This window comes from Camelus ferus, chromosome 27 (assembly GCF_009834535.1).
Source record: "Camelus ferus isolate YT-003-E chromosome 27, BCGSAC_Cfer_1.0, whole genome shotgun sequence".
Lineage (NCBI taxonomy): Eukaryota > Metazoa > Chordata > Mammalia > Artiodactyla > Camelidae > Camelus > Camelus ferus.
Genome location: NC_045722.1, coordinates 13,024,720 through 13,048,163, shown reverse-complemented (window position 1 = coordinate 13,048,163; position 23,444 = coordinate 13,024,720). Strand labels below are relative to the sequence as shown.

Below are 23,444 nucleotides of genomic sequence, written 5' to 3'. Positions count from 1 at the left end.
TGAGGCACATCCTCCCTTGCTCTTTGCACTAAACCACATACTCTGTTTCTTTACAAGTCTTAACACTCAGACTAACCGTCTGATTCACCACTGCCCAGCTGGGTGCCCAGTACAAGCCAATTAACCTCATAGGATCTCAGCATCCTCCCCAGTAAGATGAGGATCGAATGCTGACTTGACCACCTCCTAAGACTGCTGTAAGGACCAAATGAGGCCAAGAAAAGGGATCGTATGACCCAGCGTACCACAGGGGAGGCCACACGAAGGAGTAGGAAGAAAACAAGTAACACATGGCTGGACCAACCCCAGCTGGCCCTTCGGGACTTCGCCTGTAATTGGTGGTTCATTTCTACTTCCTCAAAGGCACCTCTTTGCTAACACTGACTATGTGAATTTTCAAGGTTCCATCTTCCACTTTCCAGGTGTAACCTTGGGCAACTTATGTACCTGAACTAGGTTTGAAGATAGGTCATGATGATCAAAATACACAGAATCATCTCTAGTAGAGTACCTGAGAAATGTTATCCCCCCCACCTCCAATTAGTCTATATGTAGGTAGGCAAGATGAATGCCTTTTTTCTCTTTGCATCTCCCTACGCTGACCCCAAAAGCGCCTTGTCTGAAGAGTTGCCTTATGTCCCTCTGACCCTGGGATGGACTGTCAAACAATCACTGTGTCAGCACTTTCCTGGTCCCACTCACCCCAGAGTCTTGAAAGGCCTACAAGGCTCAGTTCTTTGCCAGCCTGATAGGTCTCCAGCTGTGTATGGTCCCTGTTTTTATTTGAGCCTGTCTCCACCCTCCGCCACCTTCACCTTCATGAAAGGGGGTCCAGTTCAAAGTGCAGTAGCAGCTGCCGGTGCTAAGAGCAAAGGCACCGAGTAGCGTCTCCTCCAATGAGGGGCTATCCAGGGTGTCAGCTCCTAGAGAGGAACTCATCACCAGTGACTGCCAGGACTTGACTACTGGGGTGAGGGGAGCAGAAGAGGCGACTGAGGGTAGGAAGCCCATCCTCAAGGCCAATGCCGTACCAAGCTGTTAGCTACTCTGAGCCACCTTAGGTATCCAGGCCAGATCTGCTGGGACCAATAGGACCCTCAGCTCAGATCCTCCTCTTTCTGAGGGCCACCGAACTACATGGGGGCTGTGTTCAGGGGTGCTTCATGTCTGTGCCTGTGTACATACACATGTGTGGCTATGTGTCACATGCATGTGTGTACCTGTATGCATGTGTGTGTGTGCGCGTGTGTGTGTATGTTTACCTCCACCTCCTACAACAATTTGTTTTAAGCACCACAAGAAATGAGTTCTGAGATACACACTTTCATTTTTTTTTTAAAGGGCATTAAAATGTTTTGTTCTCTACTTTTGGAAATGTGGTCAGGACTCATTCAGCTTGCAAAGGATGAGATATTACAGATTTAAAGAAATGCCTTCTTTTTAGTCTTGGACATTCACTTAATTAAACAGACAGGGTATAGGAAGGCAAAGGTGAACACAGCTTCTGAAAAGAAAAGATACTTCCCTGAATATTCGAATAGGTGTCCAATATTAAAAGGTCCTTGTGCTTTCCCAGAAAACAGAAGACCATAAGCACAACTGCAGTCTTGCATAGATCTGCTGGGTTGAGAGAGCCCCTTATGATCTGCAGGCTGTACTGAATTCCCTGGGACAACACTCAGTTCTGGTCCAGATGGAACTGAGAAGCATCTTGCTTTGGACCATGGCCCAAGCCTTCTCCTTGCTGCAGAAGCTCTCACCTCTGGGATCTGGCCAGTCTCTGGAGTAGTCCAAAGCCCCTAGACATTCCCTTTCCTTTGTCCTGAATCTTAACAGGTGTTTGTGTGAAAAGTACTGAGTTAATATAGGCGAATCTGCTTTTAAAAAATGCCTGGCACTAAATGTTAGCTATTGTTAAAATTTGATGACTAGCATCGTTTATTGTTATTGTAAATCAAAATTATAAAAATACACAGTGTGTATATTCTTACATTTACTATTATGATTCATTTTATTCTTGGAAGGCCCCACACAGCTCTATCAATAGCGTGACATTTGCCTTTCCAAGGCACCTTCCTGCACAGCTCTGGGGCTGGCATGCCTACAGCCTGTTTAGAACCCAGATTATTCGGGACCAGTAGGTGTTTCCACAAGATGGCACAATTGAAAAACTCATAGTTGTTCTTTGTTTTCATTTTCTGTCTTAGTGAAACATTTGGGATTTTTAAGTGCAGCAGAGCAAACAGCCCCGTGACGTGCATCTCAATTTCGACAACTGATTTCATGCTCTCTTGACAATCACACCACATTTCCTACAGCTACAATTTTTTTTTCCTACTAAGACGATCTCTCTTCCCGCTTATGCCGACATGGGCTCTGCTGGCTCCAAACCCCACTGAATGCTTTGTATACTATGTCTAAGTGCTGGCCTATAAAAGCTCTTATCAGCCTTCCCCGCAAATCAAGGTTCGCATCTGCCCCGCCCCGTACCTCTGTGTTTGAGAGCTGGAACCATGGCTGCTTTCCATAGGTGAAGATCTCCCAGAGAATCACCCCAAAGCTCCACACGTCACTCTCCGTAGTGAACTTCCGGTACATGATGCTTTCAGGGGGCATCCAACGAATGGGGAGCATGGTGTGTCCTCCCACCTAGAAGAGGTCGAGACAGAGGCACACACAGAGTGACCGGATGGCCGGAATCAGTTGCACCAGTCTAGATACACTCTTGATGCATCTTAGCCTAAGAATAGCCACAATGTGATGCAACTTTTGCATCAGAGGGCCAAGCTCTACAATACTGGAGGCAGCTAGGACAGCAGTTAGAGGTGACAGCTAAGGGACGATCCTTGGCATGGCGTGTAAAGAAAATCACAAGATGATCTGAAGTGGGAGAGCAGGTTTCAGAATCTGATACTACAGTGAAATCTAACCTTGAGAGGAAGTCCAGAGGGAAGTCACAGAATCACAGAGCAAGGCTACCAAGTATCAGAGTATCTGCAGACATTAGGTTAGACTCCTTGGCCAAGAAGGTTGAAGCACAATATGATCCAAGTGCATCTAATCTGTGGAAATACATTAGCTTCTTCCCCCCAATTCTGAATTTCTCACTGCAACTTAGAACTCAGTGTTTCAAGTGAAAGGGAAGAGGGTAGTTTAAAAGTATGGGAGATCATCTGCTAATAAGAAATCGGGTGGACCGGAAGAGAATTCACAACAGTTCTTAGCAAGATCGCCAATGCCAGTAAGGAGAGTGTCTTTTAAAACATCCTAAGGAGGACACTGGCCATCTCTGGGTCTACAGATCTGAGAGCCAAGGGCAGAGGAAGTGACTGACATTCAGGGTATCCTTCCCTGAGAAAAAACATTAGGGAAATCATCACTGCCCAGCAGGTTACACACATTATTAGCATAAGTGGAAGAAAATCCACAGTGTATTTCAGAACTCAGGAATGAACCACATCACTCTTAAATAGAGCATTAGAAATTGGAACTTTTGGCTAAGCCATGAAACTTGTTAGAAAACTGATTTCCATTAATTGAAAAAAAAAAAAAGAGCTCTGTATAGATGTCCTGAACTATTAATCAGTTCTTATTTCTATGATGGGCCAGTTGGAGGAATTAGAATAATAAGCACTTAAGAAGGAATGACTTGTTAGGAGATGGGCAATCTTGTTTCTAAAAAAAAAAAAAGAGATCACGTTTGCCTTATCCACTTGAAGTAGTTTAGAAGGTAAATGGTAGAAGTTGTTTCCAACCTGAGATTTCATAATCAAGATAGCTCTGTGTCAACTGTGAAGACAAATGAAGACGTTTCTTTCAGACAAACAAATGCTCAGAAAGTTTACCACTCACAGCCTTTCAGAAAAATGAAGAGGCAAAAATTAACTGAGGATGTACTCCAGGAAAACAGAAAAGGGAATCTGACATAGACAATGACTTGGAGCATAACAAACAGTGCAGAGCAAATAAGCCACAAAAACACAGTTTAGATCTAAATAATGATTGTTAACATGACAGTAAAATGTAATTTAACTACTAATAAAAGATTTCTGTAAAATAGAGACATAAAGGAAATAATAATACTCATAATGATAAAAGTACTGTCATTGCTACTATTAACAATATTCTGGAATGAAACTACCAGATAATGTCAACAATAAGGGCATAGGAAAGTAGGTAGAGAAATAATTAAAAGCCTGATAAAGGCTTTGTCTTTTATACAGGAGGGCAAGGGAGCTCACGGATAGTAGGCAATTGTTGATTATGATAGTTTAAATTTAAATGTGCTTGCTAAAATTTTAAAGTAGCTTCCAGAAGAACAGAAATAGTACATATAACTTACAAATCAGCTTTAGGAAAACAGAACCAAAAATCTCTAACCAATACCAAAAATACCACAGAAGTGGGGAGTGGGATAATGGTGAATAGAAAGCACAAAAATAAAAAAGTTTAAATAATATCACCACAGATAATGAGAACAAGTGGACTGAACTACCTCTTAAATAAGAGAAAAATTTCTGGCAAAAAATCAAGATGTGTGTTATTTAGAAAAGATACATCTAAAAGGAAATAGCAGAAAATGCTGAAAATGAAAGAATGCAACAAACAGTAAAAGAAAAACTGAATATATATTGAATATGTAATGTGTATCATATTCAATATACATAAGATATAATATAGTGTAATGTATAATTGAATATAGTATATATGAATAGATAATATTCAATATGTATAATATATATGAATACATAATATTTAATATACAATATATTGAATAGATAATTCATACATAGTATATTGAATATATATCGCATATATATTCAATACAGAATATATTAAAAATTGAATATACATATGAAAAAAAATTTCAGAAAGCCAAAAACTAAATGGAGATAAAGTGGTTTACATCGTATTTGAAGACTGTAAAATTCGCCATTATGAAAATTATGAACTTTTTTGCTCTAATTAACATAGTAACAAAAATGTATAAAAAGTAAAACAGGTTATAAATAAAAGAAAACTGACAAAACTGCAATTATAATGGAAAATTAAAACACTTATTTTGCAAATTGACAGATCAAGAAGACAATAAAAATGAAGATACATTTTAAAAATACAAATAATATGAGTGCTGTGTGTATCTTCCAGCCTCCCAAAAAAGGTGCACATTATTTTCAATTACCTAAAAAGCATTTATGAAAACCAATCACATATTATATCTCAAAGAAAATCTTGAAATTCCAAGAGGAAAAACAAAGTAAACAGAAGCTAAACATAAGATAAAAGAAGAAAAGTCATTCTTTCAAAAGATGCCAAAAATTACCAACACCCTTTTCTGATTAAAAGCCCTAATTCATTAGTAATAGAAGGTAACTTTCTTTATTTAACGTATGAAATATCATATTTACTGATAAAATATTGAAAGCTTAGAAGGTATCTTCTATTACTGATTTTACACAACACACTTCAGTTGGCCCTAGCCAATGCAATAAAGCAGGAATAAAAACAAGGAAAAAATACTGAAAAGGAAGAGTCAAAACTACCACTGTTTGCATAGTTATGACAGTTCAAGACAACTAAAAAGCAGTTAGAATCATTATGAGTTAGTAAGACATAAAACGAATATACACAAACCAAACTATTCTCATATACCAGTAGCAATGACTTCAAAATTCAATGGAAAATGAAATTGTTTGTATAACAGCAACAACAACAATAGTGTTTAAAGTTCTCAGGCATAAAACTTGGCAGAAAATTTATGAGTTCTGAATAAAGAAAAGTATTGAAAAACATAAATGATCTGAATACATGGAAAGATGTGTCTTTTCCTTGGATAGGAAGATTCAATAATCATAAATCTCTCATTCTTCCCTAAAATTAATCTAAAAATTTGACACAATCTAAATAAAACCCTCAGTGGAATGATGTATGGAAATTGACAAGATGATACCAAAATTCATCCAGAGCTGTAAATATTTGATAAAAGCTAAGATATACTCGAAATAGAACAACAAGGAATAGTTGCTCTATCAGATAGCAAAACATATTATCAAACTACAATAACGAACACACTGTTATTGGCAGAGGAATAGACAAATTGCATTGATCAATGGAACAAAATAGAGTCCAGAAGCAGACTCATGTATAAATACTGAAATTTAATAAATGAAATGATGGGTTAGTTATCAGTGTTGGGACAATGAACTATTCATTTAAAAAGTACACTTAGATACCTACCTCACACCATATACAAAAATCATTTCCAGATGGATTAAAGAGCTAAACATAAAAAACAAAACAATAATCATATTAGAAGAAAACTTAGAAAAATATCTGTATAACCTCAGGAGAGGAAGGCCTTCCTAAATAAGACACATATTCAAGAAGCCATACAGGATAGAATTCAGAGATACAACTTGTAAAAATTAAATACCTTTGTATGGCAAAATACAAAATAAGCATATTAAAAAGACAAATGACAGAGGAAACATTTGCAATATATGTGCCAAATAATTAAAATCCATATATTATAAAGTGCTTCTTTAATTAAAAAGAAACCCAACAGAGAAATGAATCATGAAATCAAATGAATTCCTAAGAGCAGATGATCCACCAAAGAGCTACACATGGCCACAAACACATGAAGAGGTTAATTAAAGCAAAAAAGAGACACTTTTTTTTTTAATAACATGTGGATGAAACTGAGGAAGACTGGTACTACCCAGTGCATGAGAGACTACGAAGAAAGTTATTGTCAATTTTCTTATTCTGGGGCAGGCTTTTCTGAGGGCAGCTTGGCAGAATCTGTCCACACTAAAGATGTCAAGTGCCTCTTAATCCATTAATTTCGCTTCTAGGAGTTTCAGAAAAACACTTGCTCATGTATGCAAAAGTACTTGGTTGAGGGTATTTTATATGCTCGTTTTTAAGGGCAGCAATTTGTTCATAATTAAATGTATATGCAGCAGTTAAAAAGAGTACAGTAGAGTTATGTGTACTGATACGTAAGTATGTCCAGGATGTATTAAATGAAAACAAAAACATTAAAAATATGTATTAGCATTCTCATTTATGTAAAAGTGTATCAGCGTAAGCAAATATATTAAAAGGCAACAATACATAGCTCTGTAAATGCAAAGAAAAAAAGGTCCAGAAAGATAAAGTAAATGTGAGAACGGACCAAAGAGAAAATTCCATTTTTTTCCCTATAGTATGTATTTCTATGCTGTTTTTAATTTTATCATGATCATGTACCACATTTGAAAATTTTAACACAATAAAAGGAGAAAAAAATAAACATATGACTAAAGGAAAACCAGTGAACAAAATTTATTTAAGTTTTAAATCAAAAGATTGTTTTTTAAGAAAACATAGGTTTTTAATAGACTCTGGTCAATTGATTTGTTGTACCTGGTTTCTTGATTAAAAAGAAAAAAGAGACCAGGAATATAGGAACATTTCTCTTGATGGAAAATGGTAAATTCCTCCAAATTGATGCTGGTGTTTGCCTCATTGGGTGATTTTATAGACAATCCCAAAGACCCATTCCAAATGGAAATTTTCAAGTTTACAAAGAGAGAGAAATTTGAGTTTGCTGGTGTAAACTTTGATGAGCTTAAGTGTTTGGGCAGAAAATTACCAGAAGGGTATTAATTGGCCACAGGGGTCCCACTAAAAAGAGTTTTATCAAGATTTTTACTGGGTGGCACCACCAATGTGGGTGAAGTTTATAAGGCACTCCTCTGGAAGTGAAATATTTCAAGTGGCCTGAGATGTAACAACAAAAACAACAAAAGGCAGTAAATTGGAAGTCAGCAGCCCTGGGTTCTGCTGTGGCTTTTGATAAGCTCTTAACCTCTTTGCGTTTTAATTTCCTCATCTTCAACCTAGGAGTTAAGCAACGGCTGTGTCAAAGTGAGATGATACAGGGAAAGACCCACTGAGCATCACTAAGTACACAAGTGTACACATAAAGGTCGATGACTGCTCCCTGAGTGTAGTGAGCAGCGTAACAAACCCCAATGCCTAGATCTTCCGTATTTCCCATTAGGTCCACCTAGACGACACTGATTCTCCTCCAGAGCTACCTGTATCCCTACATCCTTCTCCCACACTAGAGGTCCCATCTGGGAAAGACAGTGGTCAAATCCTTCCCTGGTTAAAAAAAAAAAAAAAAAATATATATATATATAGACAAATATCTCCATGATGAAACCCAGCCACATAAGCAATGGACTGAAATAACAATCTTAATAAGGATAATATTAACTAACGCACACTGAATATCAACCACTGGATGTTACACACACCTCTCATGTAATTCTTTCTCTCACCCTATGTGGCAGAATTCCCTATTATCCCCATTTCACCGACAAAGATAAGGGAACTTGCCTAGACACTGCCTGAGAAATACTAGCTAATGATCCAAACTCTCAATGATGTACATGAAAGATCTGAAGGCTGAGCTTTAAAATGGGAAACAAAAAGGAATAAGGCAAAAATTCCAAGAAATGATTCTAGAAAACAAGTACTTGGAGATCTTTTGATGACCCTCCCTTGGATAATACCTTCCACCACGTCCATCGCTGTGGACTCAGGTGTTGTCAGCCTGATCTTCTGTCATAAAGTTCCCCTTCACCCAACCACGTCAGCAGCCACTGATGATCATTGCCCAGATGCATGATTTCATTAGTGGCTGCAAAAGGGTGAATTCCAGCATTCCCTCTGCTGGAAATCTTCTATGAATAAAAACCTTCCTTCATTGGCAATTTGCTTAGTTTGGTTACACTGGTAACAGTGTATATTGAAATTCCTTTCATTTACTAGTTCCCAGAATAATGAATTCCCTCCCTAGCATCCTTCAAAGGTGGCAGGTGAGGGGTCTGTTTTGTGTTAGTTTGGTTTTGAGAAGCACTATCAACTCTTTGTGTGTGTGTGTGTGTGTGTGTGTGTGTGTGTACACATCAGAAGTGCTTCAATAGACTAGAATTGCCCTTTTTGATGCTCACTGTTCCATCTTCGGCCAGTAGTGGTCTCTTCAACGTGGTGCCTCGCACCCAACCCCAGTGGTCTTTCATAGCACACTTGCTTATCTGACATGAGAAAATATTCTAGGCTCATCCTATCCATTTGCTGCCCTGGCCCTAGAATCAGCCATTACTCCAAGGAGCCATGGATCTTTTTGGTGGACAATGGAGTTTAGAGACCACACTCTGGGTGCCAGGAATGCTCATTACTCTTCAGTTGGTCATTATTTCTAGGTCTTTAGAGTGGAAATAGCTAGGAAAAACTTTTAAAAGAAAATACATTGTGAGTTCATACTGATTTTTTCCAATTCAACTTTGGGATCACAGAGCTTTTAACTTAAGTGCTTGATTTGACATCTCTATTTTTTCTTATGCTGAAAATCCTGATTCCTACATTAGTAACATTATGTCTTTGCTTTATCCTAATATTTATTTCAAATTCAGTTGAAATATCATTACTAACAACATGATTACTGAAAGCTGCCTACAATTTTCAGAGTTCATTTTATCCTTAGGATATACCTACTAGGGACATACCTAAAACATTGCTCTGCTTTAAAGTCACTTGAAATAGTTCCTTTCTGAGTGGTGAAGTCACCAACTTAATACACAGGTTTATTTGTTTCATTTTGCTTTTGATTTTTAAGAATTGCTTTGCTTTTTCTTTCCCATTTGATATCATCTTTTATAATGATGCAAAAACTGTCACATGGTTTTCAAGTCAAACTAAAAAGCAAGGTAATTGAAATCTAAGTCTCGCTCCATCTCTGTTCATTCTTCCAATCCTGATCTCCTCCTCCCCCAGAACTAACCATTTTATATTTGTTCTTAGTTTATTCCTCTATTTAGCATAAGCAAATATTGATTATACTCATTTTCCTCACTTTCATAGATAAGAGTAGCATGCCATACCTGTTATATATATTTTACTTTTTTTTTCCATTGGGGTTCTCTCACTCCTTTTATAGCTTTATAGGACTCTGTGCATGACCACACCGCAGCGTATCCAATCAATCTGATATTGATAGGACTTGGGTTGTTCCATTCTTTTGTTACTAACAATATGGAAATGCACTTTTCCCATAGATCTCAGGTGATTCTCACTCCCCCTAAAGGGAAAGAGCCCAGAATTCCCACTCAGTGTAACAGGCAACGATAGACTGCATTGCCCACAGATGTGGTTTCAATCCAGGGTCCACATAACTTTGGAGATACATGAAGTCTTTCCAGTGGGTACCCAGGCAAGGACAGTTTCAATGGACTATGCAGATCCTCAACTCCTAACGCTGAACTGAAAATCTCCTGTGGTCCAGCAATTTCCTTGCCCAATTGTGTGTGTACACACACACCTGCCACTCTCTGAAGGAAAGGCAAATCTCTCACTCATTCTAAATCTCAGGAGAGAAAACCTACAGAAGACAAATGAATAAACTCCATGAAATATTGGTATAAGTATTGAAAACGAATGTCTCTAGTGACTGGGAAATAAATTCTTTTGCAAGTCGAGTGGTTTCCAGTTCTTTTCAAACAACTGAAGGGGGGGACAGACCTAAAAGCATTATCAGCTGAGAGAAGATTAAAAAGAAATTTTGATGAGAGGCCACTATGTGATTTTAGGTAAATAACAAGATAATAGATCGATGAATTAAGTCACATTGCAGTAACAAAACTCCTTTCTTTCCCATCTACTTATTTATAGTGAATTACGTTTCTCAGTTCTTATATTCATGAAAATGAAACACAGGAATAGAATTGATCCTGAACCTTCCTTAATTTAGTAAGAAATAATCATCAAGGAATACAGACTAATTGAAAAATATGAGATGCATTTCCAAAAATATTATCTATCTTATCTTTCATATTCATCAAAAGTTATGAGAGATATTATATATATTATTTTGATCTACTGTCTATTTCTGTGTATTACTAATAACTGTAATGATAACTTAATCCAGTATCTCTTAATTTCTTAATGTCTTATGGTCATTGGATATTAAAAATTAAAGTCTTCATACATATTTTTGTCACACTAAATGATGACAGTATGGCCAATAAAAGCTTTCATGCATAAAAATTGAATACATAAGGACAAAATTTGGTAGGGTAAGTGGAATGAAAATATAAATTCAAGAAGAAAAAGGAACCATGTGAAACTGAGTGTTAAAAGTACTTTTTCATGTGTTTAATGGATGATGGATCAAATTGCTCTGGTATTTAAAGTTCATTAGATGCATTCAAGAAGCAATGTATTTTTTAATGTCAATATTTACAATGTCGTGGAAATGGCATATTATAAAGTATATTGAAGACTTTAGATGGCAACTTAAAACGTGCAAAGGGGCATACGTGGTTTTTCAAAATTCTTTCAGGAGCATTGACGTTTGAAGATTTCAGGTTATAGAGACGGAGCTTCTAGCAGTGCAAAGTCTAGAGTCTTGTCTCTCTGGCTAAATTCTGTCTTTCTCCAAGGCTGTATCCCACCCCTCCTCAGGCCTGCAGTATAACGGGAGAGAATCTGGAAAGAGGAAAGCAAGAACAGCCTCACCTCTAGCCCTGGGCATCAGCCTGAAATCCCTCAAGGCCATTTCTTTCATTCCAGCCTTCAGGCCTCACTCCCAGCCTTGCCCCGAGGGCCAGGAGTTCAGTGGGGCTGAAGGTGCGCAAAGCTGAGCGACTGCAGGCACTGCGGCTTCCAGCGCCCACTGCGGGCAGGATGCCCTGGGGCAGAGCGGTCCTGCCAGGAGGTGAACCTCCCGCCTCTCCCTCCACCTGCCTCTCCGCTGCTCTCTTCCAGAGCCTGCCCCTCCCGGGCAAGGAACTGTCCTGTTTATTTCCATAGGGTGATGCCCACGTCCCTGCAGTCAGAGGCAGCCACCGCTCTAGGTGAAAGGGAAACTCAGCGAGGCTCTAGAAAGCTCTGAGGCCTTTGCATCTGATTACACAGAAAAGGAGGCAGCTGCTTCAAAGAACACATGGAAGCCCGCTTCCCTCCCGGAAGTTCAAAACGTCTGTCCTCACACAACTCTGAAAAGGTAGAAAGGACACAAAATGACCCATCCCTTCCAGATATGGAACCCGGGACCCAGCACAGGTGAGCAGAGTCACAGGGCATGGCCTCTCTGATGCCGCTGGAAGGAAGCATTCAACTTCCTCTGGAATCACTAGTCTACATGGACCTGGTCAAAGCCTGTTAGAGCAGATGAGAAAGGCAGTGGCTTTCTGAGGAAGGGTAGAAGCTTCGCCACGTACATGAATGGCAAAATAGCTTAATCAGGAGATGGTCGTACAGATTGTTATTTATGGTAAGTGTCCTTATTTTTTATTTATTCAATTTTAATCTTTCTTGATTGCATGTCTCAGCACACAGAAGAGTCTCCATACGCATTAAGAAAAAAGGCCTAGCATTTGCTTTCTTCATCTCCTGGAAAGTCTCCTGGTTTCCCATCTGCACGTCTGAGCGGATGGATGATCAGCCAGGGCTGGGAGTCACACTGAGTGTGCCCTTCTGTACAGTATCCCTAGCAGCCACCACTACAGTCTTTAAAATCACTGCTACTCTTGTTCCAGGGGATGTTCACCCCCAGAGGCTGCACATCAGTACGAGTTACATCCAGCACAGCCACCCACATCCATACATGCAGCGGGAGAATGTGCGTGCCAGTCACACTCAGGTGGGTACAGGCATGGATCCAAACACAGGTCTGTGCTAATGCCCTGATCACACGAAGCTGGTGAAATCTCCCTTGGACACCTCCTGAAGGAAAACAGCCTGAAGACAGGAGGAAAGGCCAAAGTCATCTTTTAATGCGTCCTATCACCAGGGCAGCAAAAAAGAAACGGTGTCACTCTAAACCAGTTGATTAGCTTTGCTGACAGTTTCAAAACTTGCCGCAACGTCAGATCCCTCCTTCCTGGAATGAACCTTCGCACTGCCTGCCCCCCTCCAACTGCTGGGCTCTCCTAAAAGCTCCCTCCCCACATACAGGAGAGGCTGCTGGAGCCTTAGAAGTGGCAGTCTGCCCTCCGGGAACCCTCCCACATCTAACCTCTCTCTCCTCTCCTTTCCCCCTTCCCCCCTCACTTCCTCAGCACACTATTCTGAGTTGAGGATGCTGTATTTTCAGCCAGCTTTTCACCTCCCTGCCCAGCTCTGAAATGTGATCATTGACCAGGCACACCTCTATCGTGTCTGCACCTGTATCCTTTCCCTCCAGGTGTCTTCTGGATTCCTGGTGCATCTTTAGGGGACCAGTCTGCCCTGTGATTACACACTTTCCAGCTCCCCAAATCCAAGCTCATCAGAATCCAGGGTATGAAAGGAGAGATTCAACACTAAAACTATAGCTCATAAACATACAGAGTGGGAAAGGGCCTTAGAAGTTAGCTAATCCCCACTCCAGGCGTGCAAACCTCAGCTGGAAGAGAGGCAATGACTTGTCCAAGGTCACCTGGAAGAGTAAATGAAGTGGAACTAAGTCCCGTCGAGTCCTGTTCTGGTTCTCAATGGGAAATTTTTACTGGAGAAGGGCATACATATATAAAGGTGTACAAACTAAAAATACACAGATTGAATCTTACGAAGTTTAAATTTTGGATCTATAGTCTCCTTCTTTCCACACTGATGTGGACAGATTTCGGGTCCCCCGGCAAAACTCTGTGTTGCCCCCCGTAATAACAGTGTGTGCCTTCAGGATGTATTAGTTTCATGTTTGTTTGGTTTAGATCTGCCGTATATGTACGTGTGCATTCACAAATATGTGTGTGTCTCTGGCTTCATCCATCAATGAAACCTTTACACACGAGACTGAGGTTTTCTATAGTGACATCAGACTTCCGACATAATAAGGCACAATTGCTTGCCTTCTTTTTGTCTCTCCTCCTCTTCTCAATAGGCAAACTATCATCTTGCTTCTTGTAGACACAAACCGAAGATCACGGCACCAGGTCTAGAGGGTGTTTGGAATTCTTTGGAGGGAAGATGCAGAGGAAACTCACAAAGACATCATGACTGCATGGCTCCCTCGAAGCAGGGCTTTATGACAGCTTATGCAAAACGCATCCATTTAGCAGAATCGCAATGGCTGTTTCAGGCTGAGCCTCTAGCCCCAGGATTAAGAAAAACCCTTGGAGTTTTCCAAAAACACAAGGAGTTTAAGAGTCAAGCTATTTAGAACTGTGAGCCTAGAGAATAAATAAATCCTTTGTGATTCTCTCCGACTCCCTTACCTAGAGCTGCATCTGCCAGGAGCAAGTTCTCAGATGGAAGCCCCGGGAACACATACCTTTTATAACTTCGCCTTTTGTTCTCCCCTTTCTAAATCCTGCCTAAATGCTGGCACTCACTCCAAGACCTCATTGTCCTTTGCTGCCCCCAAGCAATATATATTTTTATAGAGCCTACATTGCAAGTCCAAAGATGTGTGTTGAGAAATGACTTGGCTCTTATGTTCTTTTCCAAATGCCCAGACGTGGAGCCTCCTGGCTCTAATCATATCTTCTCGTGGAAGCAAACTTTAGGGATGTTGTTACAAGAGGTCAAGTTGCTGAACAAAGCTGGAGGTCTCAGCTCAGCGCAGATCCACGGCTCACACTGGATCCAGACTGATCCTTCAGACCCCCAAGTGCTTGGAGAAAGGAAGACAGGAGAATAAAGCCTCCTTGTGATAAATCTGATTTTTACCTGACCTAGTACAGCACAGGCACTGATAGTTCTTGGTTTAGATTCAGACTTCCTTAGCAAAAATAAGATAATCCCTTTCTAACAGGATTGGCTTTGCTAAATATTTAGATGCCCCCCAAATCTGAAAAATATGATAACTAGTATTGAAAATGCATGTATAGGATGAGGAAACAGGACCCCAAAGAACAAAGGGAATAAAAATAATCACTGGGCCATTTCCATTTACTAGCTGAGGAAATTTAGGGGATGAATTTAAGCTCTGGAAGACTCAGCTTCCTAGTGTATAAAATGGCGATAATAATACAGCTACACAGAACATGCACAGAAATTAAAATGAGATATTCTATGAAACAGAGACACGGTGGGTTTTCAAATACACAGGCACATACAAGTTTTTCAATTTAAACCTTTCTCGGAAGATACTAATTTCTCAATGTTCATGTTTACTGAATGAATAGCCCTTCCCAATTTTTCCAGGGACTTGGACATCCTTGCTCAGAGACCCTTACAACACAGAGGCACCATCCTTGATTCATGGATAAGGAAACCAGCTCAAGAATGGAATGTCGGCAAGTCCACGGTAGGTAGAAGCCAAGCTGAAAGTCAGTCCACTGCTGTATGCCAGATCTCTCTCATTAGGGGTTGTGTGGGTTCAAGATCATGTGACCTACAAACACAGCTTAAAGGGGCTTCCAGGATCAGCGTGGCCACCAACCCCGATTCCTGGAATATTTAACTGTTTCCAACAGCAGGGTTGAGACACTTAAGACATACAGCTAATGTGAACGCCAGGGAAGCCAAGGCTGGGTAGTCAGAACATGGTGTTCTCCTGTGGACTGGGCTCAGTGACTGCAGAGCTTGTGAGAGAGGCCTCAAAACAGGAAAAAAAAAAAAGGGGGTGGGGGGAAGAACAAAGAGGATTTGAATTTTAAAAAGCAAAGAATAAGACGGGATCTTTTTCCTTAAAAAGCAAGCTGAGCTATAAATGGTCTCCTCCAGCCATGTTCCCAGAGACATTAATAACAATAACAGTAACACTCCCTATTGACTGAACGTCCCACCAGCTGTAAGACGACAGCGTTGAGTTCTTTGCTCACGATTCTAGTCTTATTATGTCATCTTCTGAGCCTGGCCTTCCCATCCGAGTGCAGTGAACACCCAGAGGATGTGCTCCAGCGGCTCCATGAGAGAAAGAGCTTTTCTGATTATCTCCGGGATGGCCTCCCTCGAAAGCCAATGAGGCCTTATCTCTAGTTAAGTTCAGGCTGAGTGCCCCCTTCTCTTAAGTTCTGAATGAGAGGACAAGACTATGTGGCTTTCTTAACCAAAGACTTTTTCCCTGTAATTTCAAGGTTCCAACAGCCCAGCATACTTGACCCGCTATTTGTAAGGCCTGTGATGCAGACCTCATGCTGGGTCATGGGAAAGCCTTCTTGCACAGCCTTTGTTGGGTTCCCAAGTCTTCTGTTGCAGAAACAGACAGCTTAAAACAGCCTCTGTTTGCTGCTCCTGATCCTCATTTATCTCAGACAGAATTTGTGAGGACTAGTTAGATAATGTTTAGAAAGCCTGGCCAGTGGGATGAGACTACTTTTGAAAGTGTCGATGTATGGCCTTATTTCCTACAACAACAAGGATTTCTGTGCTGGTCTGACATCTGCCATCACTAGTGGCTGCTTCTGAATTGTCTCTAAAAAAGGTTTTAGCAGCTGTGGTCTCCCTACATCCCTCATTGTGAGAATTCTCAGGTGATGCTGTATGTAGTTCACACATCTCTCATCTCTCTGGACCAGAGTTTGGAAAAGGCAGGTAGCTGTGTGTCTGGGCCAGTGGGGAGGTAAATCCAGGCAAGACCTGAAGACTCTGGCAAACTCTGCACCCTGCATGTCTCTGCTCAGTGCTGTTGAACGAGAGTAAGATTTCTGGTTAGAAAATATTCTGGGTGCAGAAACAGGTCTCCAGAATGCAGACGGAAGGTGGCTCACCCTTGAGCAGAACTTCCAGCAAAGTCAGTAGAATATGGTGATACGGCGTGGGACACAAGACCACAAATTCATAGCCATGTCACCCTGGGAAGTCACTTAACCTCTGAGCCTCAGTTTCCCCATATGTTAAACATCAACTGGTACCTACTTCCACAAATGACCATGAAGATTAAATAAAACAATCCATGGGAAGCCTTTAGTACAGGATCTGGCACGTGGCGAGCCTCCATACATGTGAGCAGGTAATATTCCAGTAATTGCTATGCTTGTGCTAACAGCATTGCCATCTGATAGATATTTGCAAGAAGGATTCTCCATGCCCAGGATTTAAATAATATAGGGGAATGGGTTTTAAGTTTCTATGTGTGCCGATAAATGGGGGAATTTGGTCGCCGTTAAGATTTAGGCTGGATTAGGAAGTCAATTTCAAGTGTCCTGAGTCTGGCTCTGTCAATGTAGGGCCTCCCCGAGGAAACAAGTCTTTTTTTGGTTTTGTGCTGCTATAATAAAGAAACCAAAGCCTCACCTCCTTCCTCCTGTCTCCCTCCACTTGCCCTGTGCTCTTAATGAAGTATTTGCTGTCCTCCAGCTACAGTGCTTAGGGCCAGTTGAACAGATCAGCCAGAAAGGTACGGCTGCAGCTAGAGGTAAAATCTGCTACTTCCAAACCCCTCCGAATTAATCATTCTAGCTGGAGGGAGACTTGGGCCTTTGGGCCCCCCTTTTGTTTTATTAACTGCCAACAGAAAATGCCAGGAGTGGCTGGGGAAGACGCACAAAATGGGGGACAGGGAACACTTTGCATATTTTAATTACTTCAGTAAACAATACATACCACAGTAGAAACCCCCCGTCAATGGCTACATCCCCAGGCAAAGAGAATTTGGAAGAGTGTCATGGGACGTGACATAAAATATACACAGCTCCTCCCAAGACTAGAGGCTGCCTTATCTAGCTTCTCTGAGCTGGAGTGGAACTTCCAGTCCTTCCACTGACTAACTCTTGGAGCAGCTCCAATGTGGGCAAGGCGGTAAGCAACATGCAACTTTTCACACCCTCGGAGCTTTCTGGAGAACTGGATGCCCCTCTCCACCCAATGAAAAGTGGGATTCCTCTTTGGGTCATGAAATAAGACTGTTCAACTCTAAAGGAAGGACACTTGGTGCCCGAGAGGAGAGAGCTCACCCATCCCTTGCTAGGTCTGTGGCAGGACCACAAATGTGAAACAGTGGATGAAATCCTCCACCTTCATGTAAATGTGGGGATTAATAAATTAATAATAAATAATTAATTAATAAAATAACAGGGTTAAATGCTCAAGGAAACCTGCAGATAGGTGACAACAGACCCTGACACGCTCTGTGAACAGCAAAGCAACTAATCAAAGTTTAAGTTAATACCACTACTATTTTTATGCATCCCAGGTTCCTAGTTAGCCCTTCCTCTGTAAAATTCCAGGAAAGAGTATTGATTAACCTTGCCACACAGCCCTTATAGTGACTAGGGTCGCCTACAGCATCCTGGGAGGGAAGCAGCCGGAAGGAAGATCTGACGCCAAGGGATGCCATGGAATCCAGTGGATTGAGACGCAGATCATCTGAGTTCTTGTCCCCATTCTACCAGTGTGTCCCCCTGTGCTTCCTTTTGGTCTCAAAGTTCACATCTGTAATGACGACACAGTTGGACCAGAGGATTGTTAAGATTCTTCTCTACTTGAAAATCGCATGACATGTCCAAAGCAAATTTTCTTATCTGAATCAGTAGACCAAGAGCACTGAGCAAAAATTCAACTCAAGGTCTTTCCAATATGAGCAGCGTCAGCAGCCTGACTTTCCAGCGTTGTGTGTGTGTCTACACACTTGTGTGTATGTTTGTGTGTGTGCACGTGTGCATGCAAGGGCATGTGTTTGTGTGTGTGTCTGTGCGTGTGTTGCAGGCATCCAAAAGAGCAATGGGCCAGAACCTGGGGGCTCCAGGGCCCTGCCTTAGGTTTACATCATACCACCTGGCTCACCCCTGGGCCCCTGTGTCCTCATTTATAAAATTGGTAGGGTGAACAAAAAGAGGTGGGCTAGTGGATTTTTCAGTATCATCTAACTCCAAAACACTATGATTCTGTGAAGCAAAGCCTGGATAACCTCTGGATGCCCCTCCCAGCCCTGGGAGAAGGTTGGAGTTCTGAGACCCACTAGTTCCACACAGCCCACTACTCTACAACTGGGTCCCCGGGGGCCTTTTTGCAGTGCAGGGTGTGAGCCAAGGGTAATCTCAGATGAAAGGGATGGAGGAGCTGCCCCTCCACGCCGCATCTGGCATCCCAGGCCATCATCTGAGGCCTGCAGCTGTGAGCTGCTCCTTCTCCCTCTATAAACAAGCCCTGCCTCTTGGCTTCTCCCTCAGGGTCAGAAGGAGGGGGAAGGCTGCTCTGAGGATGAACCCAGGAGAAAGTCTTAAATGCTAAGCCAGTAATCACAGTTGCACGGTGTTTTTTCAAAGGCATTCCTACTCTGTTGTCCACATCCATGTTTCTAAAAGTACAAGAGGATAAGGGCCAGTGGGCTTCTTGTTTCTAGGCTAATGAAACAGGGATGGAGTACCTTACTCAGGGTCATTTAGTGAGTCCCCACGAGGTGGAGCCAGGCTAAGTCTGGGCTAGGTGACCCCCAAGCATAGTGTTCTCATCTTAGTTTATTTACACCTCTGGTCTCACCATCACAGAGGTAGAAAGAAATTGTTTCAGTATTTCAAGGTTGGGGCAGAGGTGGAACGCTTGTCCCAGTAAACAGGGATACAGAACAACAACAGACTGAGTATTAATATGGGCCAGGAGCTATGACAAATGAATTAAAATGCACTGCTTCATCCGCGCCTCCCATTATGTCTTGGCTCTGGAAATTATTATTACTAAAAGCCCTACATAGATGAAGGGAGGGAGGGAGGGAAGGAGGAAGAGGTTAAGTTACTCAACAGTTCAAAAGGCTGAAGGGTAAAAGACCCAAGCCTCACAACTAAATGGTTCTGGTTCCAAAGCCAACGTTCTTTCGCGCCCGCATGTCGGAGTTCTTAGGCATTTCCAAGTTGAAGGAAGACTCACCGGTAAGAATGTTTTAAGGCAAACACATTGATGGGCTGGAGGTGGCAGATTTTGGAAAATGTGATAGAAATCCTAGGATGCTATTTCTATAAAACCCCCCTAAAAGCTAAGGAGGATTTTCATTCAGAAATATCTAAATCTGCAGATGCAATGAAGATGGGAGCCGATGTCAGCCCAGCAAGCGCTCACAAAAACGACAACAGAAAACATCGTGCGTTGCTCCCCGCAGGCAGACTGGAAAAAGCAGTCGGTCACGGGCTTTGCTTCCTCCGTCTTTGCTTTGCAGCTTCTCTCTGCGTGATGCCTGGCCTGACTCCTGGAGAAGTGACACACGCTATTTCAGCTGGGCTCCGCACAGCAAGCCCCCCCCCCCAAACCAATGGAGACAAGTCTTTGTTCGCGATCCTCTAGGTCCCAGATAATCTGTCCGACTACTGCAGCAGGTATCATTATACTTTTCAAAACTCATTAGCCTTGATTGTTTGGAAATCTAGTTCCCATTACCGTCTCTTTCTCTGCGATCGTTGTCTCAGGCAGAACAAGAGGACAGGACGGCAGAGAGATGGAGGGATGACGGGAAGGTTGAGTAGAGATGAGCAGGAAGGAGGGAGAATGACAGCAACACATGCCAAGCCTGGTGACCTGTCTGGGTCTTAGAATTCAGCCACACCAGAAATTAAGACCTAAGTCTGGTGGCACCCACAGGCCAGGACCTCACCAGCCACAGAGCATCACGGGGACACAGTTTACAAATGTGTGGCTCTGAGCCCAGCACTTGAACAGAAAGCTCTCCTTGCCTGGCTGCATCCGCCCAATAGCAGTGCATTTGGCGGGAGCTCACATTAGACATCTACTCTCCATTAGGCTTAGCCACAAGGGCCAGTGTGGGAGGAGGGCAGCAAAGATCGGAGGAACTAGCTAATGCTCAGGAGAGGTAGGGACCAGCCCAGCAGACCCAGGCAGGAGAGATATCTGAACATCCATCATTTCTGCCAGCATCCTCAGACAGGAGGTCCTGTCACAATTCTTCCAGACATATGGATTTCTCATGAGTCATTTGTCCCCAAAGAATTGTGGAAACAAATGGACTTGACCAACTTTGAAGACAAAATCCAGAACAAGAAGGGTAGAATGCCATCAAAAGACTAGGGCACCTTTCCTAATGAGCCACAGACCCGGGTGGCACAACCAGATGATTCCCTGCCCTTCTCTGGCATCTTCCTTCTGGCTCCCACAGCCCCTTCACAGGAAGACCTCAGCCCCACCCCATCCCAGACAACTCTCATCAGGCTCTACTGGGGCCTTGTTCTGTTCTGAGATATCTATTTTCAGATCATCAGAGAGCAAAATGCTAAGAGAACTAGGAGTTCAAAGATTAATTACCGTTTAACGGGCAGAGTTCCCATCTCTTGATGAATCTCCAGGTGAGAACCCAAAGGACTGGCCCTGGGAACACACAACCAATTTCCCTGAACTTATAAGGACATGAGACGCCACATAATTAAGAGGCACCTCCCACAGGAGAATGTAATGGGCTCCCTCCCAAAAGGTCAGTGTGAACTCTCTTGAATTTCAATACTTGGAATAGCAACAAAAAGATGGAAAATCACATTCCACAATTTCAAGGCTGTTAAACTATGTTGGTTTTTGACTCCATCAAAGTCTTTGCATGTTTTAGAACACTTTCTGGCTCATAGACAACCTCATGGCAACTTGATTTACCCCATAACCTCCACGATGTCTGGAAAACACTAACCTGCAGACAGGAGGGGTGAAAAAAGCTCATCCAGAGTCTGCCTTGTGTGCCTTGGGCGTGCAAAGAGAGAGGTATGTGTTCCCAGGTTAATTAGAAAAACTGGGTTCATCTGGGTGTGGAGATACACCCTTGGGCTCCCAGTGTGTTTGTGTAAAGGGTGTGACGAAGGTCTCTAAGCAAAGTTCCTGGACTGAGACACACTTGGACCATGTGACCTCAGAGACTTGTATCAAAGACCTGGGCACTGTCTTTCTAGCTGCAACTAAGTCCTTTCTAGAGGTAGGACATACTCGGTAATCACATAATTAGTGAAAGAAGGACTATCCTCGTCAGCTGAAAGTACAAGCATACATTTCTGATCTCTAGCCCTGTTCCTAACTGGTACTCTCCAGTGCACATGGATGCAGAATAGAGAAGTCAGCTGATGTTGAAATGGGTTAATAGTTTAGAAGAAAAGGTAGTTTGCTGGCTTGCTTCTTTTTGCCAGGGAAGGAGCCCAGAGATAAGTCAGAGAAGGGTATCCTATGGAGGAAGATGAATGATGCCTTTTTTCTTTGGGTTTCGAAGTGATGGAGGGAAACTAGACAACGGGCTATAAGCAGTAAAGAACCAGGATTTGACGGGGCAGCTATAATCCAATAGCTGGAAGACCACAGGGAGACACATTCAAGTGCCTGGAGTATATTCTTAAGTGTCGCTGACATTGTGATGGTTAAAAAAAAATCTTTGGTAAATGACAGAGTAATAACTTCTCTCTATCCATATGACACATGTTGTGAAACTGGAAGAGACATTGCCTTGATGTGCATTGAGACCTCTGGATAAATATGTTACAGAAGTCCAAGGAAACACCTGCATCACAGGTGGAAAGATCCCCCTTTAGCATAAAAGGAGAACGAGAGAGGGTTATCAGCTATCCCCAAATAATGCTTCACTTTGCTACGGCAGCTCTCTCTGGTGCATGCCAATAGTGGTTTGCTTGCCACATTTTACCAGGAACCTGTCTTAGGCATAAAATGAGGTTCTATTTAATTTTTTTTTCTGGGAAGTATGTAAATGTACATCACAAATAAATACAAGGTCACAGAGTGATATCGATGTTAAGTATAACCATAATAAGATGTGGTCCAGAGACATCCTGCTTCCTGCTAATAGCAGTCCCAAGACTGGATGAGGTCAGTCTGTGGGTTCCCTTCACAATGGCAGGAAGGAAGTTTAGGATTCTCTTCAAACTCAACTCTTCACTCAAACCCCTTTTGAAAAAACTTTTGTCCGGTCTCAGACGCCCACATGCATTCTCTGCACCCCTATTACCTACACGGAGCAGAGACCCATGCGCCGTCCCTCCTTCCAACGTTCGTGAAACCCGGGAACCCAGGACGCCCAGAAGTCAAGCTCCACCCCTGCCTCGGATGGATGCCACAACAAGAAGACTCGCTCTCATGCCCCCCAAATCGTCCATGCCTGTGCGCATCCCCGATGACAATGACAAACGGAGAAGCAGCAGAAGTTGCTGTACCTTCATGCACAATCAGCAGGGACATCTGCGACCAGCCCGACACGACGGCTCCCCATCCAGCCATGCAAGTCAGCCCACCCGCAGCACCCGAGGGCAGCCTGGGGGGTCCTACCTCTCTTTTCTTTCCGTCACTTCCTGCCAGCTGGTATCTATGAATGGACGCTGCCTTTACCAGATAAAAGGCAGGATTTCAGGCTGAGCTTGACCTGGATTTAAATCCTGGCTCTTGTAGCCCCACATTTAAATGCCAGTGTTCTAATCCCTAAAGTAAGGCTATTATAACTTCTTCATGAGAACAGTACAGATTAAATAAATGAACTTACTCAGTGTGTTTCCAATGCTATGGCCACGCCCCATCATTCCTCCTCAATTTTTTTTTTTTGT

The 23,444-nt window shown here is 42.3% G+C and overlaps 1 protein-coding gene across 7 annotated transcripts in view; it reads right to left on the bottom strand.

Moving 5' to 3' along the window:
- The window catches only part of NTRK3 (neurotrophic receptor tyrosine kinase 3), a 342,122-nt gene that overhangs the window by 7,216 nt on the left and 311,462 nt on the right, over positions 1-23,444 (bottom strand). For 6 of the 7 annotated variants that reach the window (XM_032469115.1, XM_032469111.1, XM_032469113.1 and 3 more), the window contains one exon: positions 2,491-2,649. In XM_032469115.1, the coding sequence (XP_032325006.1) occupies positions 2,491-2,649 (159 nt within the window). Of the gene's footprint in view, positions 1-2,490; positions 2,650-6,237; positions 6,280-23,444 lie in introns of all 7 variants that reach the window. The other variant, XM_032469117.1, reaches the window with a different exon arrangement.